This window comes from Diospyros lotus, chromosome 13 (genome assembly GCF_014633365.1).
Source record: "Diospyros lotus cultivar Yz01 chromosome 13, ASM1463336v1, whole genome shotgun sequence".
Taxonomy (NCBI): Eukaryota; Viridiplantae; Streptophyta; class Magnoliopsida; order Ericales; family Ebenaceae; genus Diospyros; species Diospyros lotus.
The window spans coordinates 37,844,739-37,850,090 of record NC_068350.1 but is presented as its reverse complement, the minus strand read 5'-3'; the positions used below and the strand labels follow the sequence as shown (position 1 = coordinate 37,850,090).

Below are 5,352 nucleotides of genomic sequence, written 5' to 3'. Positions count from 1 at the left end.
TACTTATTTTTTATTTTTTTATTATATTAATTTTGAAATTAATTTTACAATTTATTATTTTATTATTTTTATTTTTTCACCTAAACACCAAAAAGTATTCCTGCAAAATAACAAGAATTACTAGAAATTAAATACATGTAAAGTAAACTCAAAATATTAGACAATTCTAAGAAAAATACACATAAAATACTAAAAATACTATTTAATTGTGACCAATAAATGTGTGACTAAATTCCTACATCATGTATAGTGGTAAGATAGATTTTAAGAGCATACTTAAATTTTACCTAAAAAAACTAAAAAATGAAATGCAATTGTCAAACTCCCCCAAATGAGTACTTATCCAAAATCTTTTAATTTTTTATTTGCAAGTGTAGTACGTGCCATCCCTCTAGTATAATAGAATAATAGAATAGATGCACACTTCATTCACGAAATTAATTAACTTTATGAGGATGGTAGCTAATTTTGTTTGTTCATTTTTGTAAAAGCTTTACACAACAACAATCCTATTAGATGAGATTGGCTACATGAAATTAATCTTTCCAATCTTTCTATTCATGCCATATCTTTCATAAGTTCATTATATCACATGTCGTTCTTAAGGGCTTCTCACCAAGTTTTCTTTGCTCTTTCTCTCCTTTTTTGGTTCTAACTTCTCTATTTGATTCGCCCACTTCATATGTGTATTTTACGCATTTTATTTTCATCAATATCTCCACTCCAACTAATTTATTATGCATTATTTGTTTCTAATGCTTTTTTCTTATCTATATGACCTCACATTCACCATAAGATTCTCATATCAGGCTTATTTTGCACATATTTATACTTAATTGATCAATGTTTTAAGCTATATATACTATAAAAGTTATCTTATTGTGATTAAGCAACTCGTCCATTTTACCTTTAAAGGGATTTTCAAAACTTGACACAAATATCCACTTTAATCATATAGCCTTGACTCTAAGTTTAACATCACCAATAATCTTTCTATCATTTTCAACAATTGATCCGAAAGTATAGTTGGTCTTGGAAAATCCTAAGCCAAAACCCACTATTGCTTGAGGGAACTAAACCATGGGTTTGGCAATTACGTTCGGTCTATAGATTTTCTGCAGTTTCCTTGCTTAACCCTAATATAATGTATATTTAAACTGCAAAGAAAATTCCATATAACTTCTAACAGAAATAAGGGGATCCTTCAATACATATAACAATGCCATTTATTCATTGTACGAAAAAGAAATGAAATTATATTTATACATCAATCTTTATTGAATGTAATGAATCAAAATCAACCTTTATTTTGATAATTACGTACATAAGAGAAGAGATTATTTAAGTAACATATACCCCTAAACACCATGGTGCATGCCCAAATAATAAAAAAATCTGATTTCTTCTCCAATCCCTAGTGAATTTCATAGCATCTGTAGTTTTCTCTGGTTCAAGGACAACGGGGCGCAACAGCTTCTGTTTCACTGAGTACGACATTGTTGCAGGTAGCTTTTGCAGCAGCAGCAACACCTTCTCTTTTAATGTTTACACTCTGCAACACAATCCCTTCACATGGGAAGTCCTTGCTGCAGCTGAAGTTTATGGCGACATCGGAGGCACTTGTTCCTTGGATGTTTTGGTAGAGCACGTCTTTAACTTGAACAGCTGAGCCCTGTCCGAATAATACAGAATTTTGTTAAGGAAAAAAAAGAAATCGATGCTAAGAGTTAACTAAGAAAGTTGGTTATCTCTTCTGCCTATATAACGAGGAGATTCTTAGGATGGAATTATATATATAGTACCTGCTCTTTACATGGTTTATTTTGGTCACAATAACTTTGGTCTATGATGATAGGATTGTCCACATTATTCATCTGCACATTAAGAAATTTGATGTTGCTGACGCTTCCTGATCCACCCTGCATGTGTATATATATATCCATTTATTAAGGATTATTTTTTATTCTAAATATAAATTCTAAAAACGTGCTCACTTAATTAGAGAATCTGTCGTATATACCTGCCACGTCTTGATCCTAAGTCCATTTTGTGTTCCGTACAGCTTAGCCCCATTCACCAAAACATCCGAAACAAAAGCCTTGGAATTCCCAGAACCCAAGCTTCCAATGCTGAATTTCATAACAGCCAAATTAAGCAATATGAAATGAAGAGAAAATATCACCAATTGTGTGGAGAGAAAAAAGAACAAGAGATGGAGGTGAGACCTGATGCCATGGCCTGGTCCACAGGTTATGTCCGTGGCTTTCACCTTCTGAGACCCACTTACAATTGAAATGCAGTCATCACCTTCAGCATATTAATTACATGGTTATTCAGTATCAGTATGCGTTTATAGTCAACATCCCGTGCTCTTTTTAATGTCAAATATCAAAAATTGTTTTGACGGGTACCTGTCCCTATAACACAACTCGAAATCTGGATGTTTTGAGTGTCCGTAATGTGGATTCCATCGGTATTGGGGCTCGTCTGCGGTGAAGTCACGGTGAGGCTTGATGCTTGAACATTTGTGGATTTCTCGAAAGACAGGTGAATTTGTTGCGCATGTTGGATCTTCAAATTCTTCACAATAATATTCTTGCAATTGTAGAAGGTTAATGCCTGCCATCACAAACATATACAGAAGATGATATCCCATTATTTAATGAATTCGGAATATAGTACCAGTGGCAGTGCTTTGAATATATACGGGGTGAAGAGATTACGTACCGTTGGCGCATCCTTGCAGGGCTGCAGATCAATCGAAGGGAAAGAAGTAGTTAATGGACTCAGTATTAAGGTGATTGATATGAGAACATATATATAAAATTAAGATGGGAGAAGAGAAGCATTGGATGATAATTGATGGCTTACAAGGGCCTTATTGATCTTGCAGGAATTCTCCCACCACGTGTTCCCGTTTCCATCGATGGTTCCACCCCCTTGAACCTGTAAATTCTGCACGCTGTCAAATAAAAGCCAGTGCCTCACATCTTCCTTGTAGTCGGCTCGATTAGCAGATGCTTCAATGGTTCCATAGATCTGTCATATCCATAGAAAATAAATTTCATTTAATTTGTTTGTCTTCTCAATCTGCAATGAAACTCTCTCGTCTGCACTTGAAATGTAAAAAAACTTGATCGAACTCTCTGAATCTGATTAAAAACTTAATTACCTGCACAGTAAGAGCAGCTTTACATGGGCCGGCGAATCTGATTGGCTTGACGAGGTACTTCTTTTTGGGTACCAACAGAGTAGCGGCTGCAGATGATGAACAAGCAGCCTGCCATGCTTTCTTAAATGCCTGAAGAAATAATTAATATGGCACAAAAAGCAAACCATCAATCCTAAACGTTCAAAGCAGGAAACTAAGTTATTGCTGTTTCAAAGAAATTGTTAATGCATGGCTCTGCCAAACTGTATGGGTACGTACCTGGGTGTCATCGCTTCCATCACCTTTGGCTCCGAAATCATCAACACTAACTGTCTTAACCGAAGCTAAAAGCCTGCGAATTTTATTCTGAAAGTAAGCTTCTGATGACGCAGATGCTTGAAGATGATGGTTCTGAGGTGGGTCCTCGGGACAAGTGCTGTAGCAAGAGAGGAAAGAAAGAAAGATAACAAGGAGACATGCAAAGATGTATCTCTGCGGTACCATTGCATGCATGACTCTTCAAATAATTTGCTAGAAAAGGGGGGAATCTGTGAATAGAAGATATATAAAATATTGCTGCAATGTGTGATACAACACTCTGAAGATGGCAATGCCTATTTATAGAGGGAGGGTTTGAGAGTCTAAATACTGTTCTACATGTTAGCCCTGACGAGGTATGGACAAGGGAGAGATTTAGACGAAATTACTTCTATGGGCAGTGATGAAAAGGAGAACTACCTATTAGATAAGAATCAAAGTTTTGAGCTCATGAACTAACACGTGCCGCAAAGAACATGTTTCAACGGGCGAGTTAGGAAGCTTTCCAGCTGTGGAATTAGGCGAATAGACTGTATGGGAGCATTGTGGGCTGGAATAGTAAAAAACGTACTTTGTGTTTAAGTTGATGATGTTCAATTCATCTTGATCAGAGATGTCAGCCTGCTGGTTTGTTCCAGGCATGGGCATCATAATTATATAATTGAACTTGTGCTTCAGGTACATTATCCACTTTTCCAAGGAATTGCAAAGAGCTCACCCTATCTGGAAAGAAAAGGGTACCCTATCTTCCATTATTCCTTGTAAGGAAGTTGAAATTTTTGTCAAATATATACATATCTTCATCCTTGTTTATATTTCATTTAATTTGACGAATGTTGAGATGTGACCCAGATTGATGGACCTATAGATACGTCGGTTCTCATCCACTTCTACATACGATTTCTCTCATCTCATGACACTTGTCACTGTGGGATGCCATAGGTGGCGCGGCTGCCTAGCTACCTCACATCACGATTCATGATCATGCATGCGCCGCCATCTCAAAGACCCTCCATACTATCTATCATTTAATTTTATGTTCAATTTCAACCTGTTGGGAAAAAAAAAACTCTCGCACAAAGTCAAACAATTTTCTGTTAGTCTGAAAATCAAATCACAAAGTAATAGCAACAAACACAAGAATAGAAAAATAGAACTTCCCTGTGAACACCAATGAAGGTTTCAGCTATTCAAGGCTCAGATTAGAAAATCATCACCTATAGTGAACCGTCGAGAAGCTCTCCCAATCCGAAACCCCAATGGCCCAGCTCGGTACCAGCACACGGCATAAGAGATCACACAGAAATGGTTCACTCAGAGACCCAACGATTTCCACTCGGTTTCTCTTCTTTTTCACACTACTGTCCCATCGAACCCACAAAGGTTTTATAGCCATCAAGAGGTAAAAAACCGAAAGCCAGCAAAAAATCCGTCAAGAAGGATAAAGGAACCAAGCTTTCGGAAGAGATAGGGATGGCGAGATAGGAGGAGAGGATAAGCTAGGTTTTTGGACGGAGTCACAAACGGCCAAGGTAGAACTAGGTCAAAACATAGGGGAAAGAAGCATTATATACCTGGGATGAGCAAAGGGCTGGTTTGGCCGAGCTGGGCTCTAAAATTGGGCCTGAGCTGCTGGGCCAAAATTGGCCCTACCTCCTCAAAGGCCCTTTGGGCTTTCTTCTCCATTTGGTGACTGCACATTTGGGTTGTATTCACACACTATCAATCCTGGGCCTTAGCCTATGATAGTGTGGCCCACTTGATCATCATGGCCTTGGGATGTTTGGTATCACAAATAACAAATCTCCACCTTGATACCAAAACCATCCAGCAAATCGGGACCCATAGAGAATGCACAAAAACATGCATAATGCACTAAGCAA

At 37.4% G+C, this 5,352-nt stretch overlaps 1 protein-coding gene across 1 annotated transcript; it reads right to left on the bottom strand.

Moving 5' to 3' along the window:
• Positions 1 to 1,248: 1,248 nt before the first annotated feature.
• On the bottom strand, positions 1,249 to 3,722 carry LOC127787817 (polygalacturonase-like). The gene is made up of 9 exons (XM_052315838.1): positions 3,431 to 3,722; positions 3,173 to 3,301; positions 2,872 to 3,039; positions 2,728 to 2,748; positions 2,412 to 2,619; positions 2,226 to 2,307; positions 2,021 to 2,129; positions 1,803 to 1,919; positions 1,249 to 1,672 (listed from the first exon to the last, which is right to left on the bottom strand). Exons 1-9 carry the CDS (start codon positions 3,662 to 3,664, stop codon positions 1,451 to 1,453), a joined length of 1,290 nt encoding a protein of 429 aa, XP_052171798.1. The 5' UTR covers positions 3,665 to 3,722; the 3' UTR covers positions 1,249 to 1,450.
• Between the last annotated feature and the right edge of the window lie 1,630 nt (positions 3,723 to 5,352).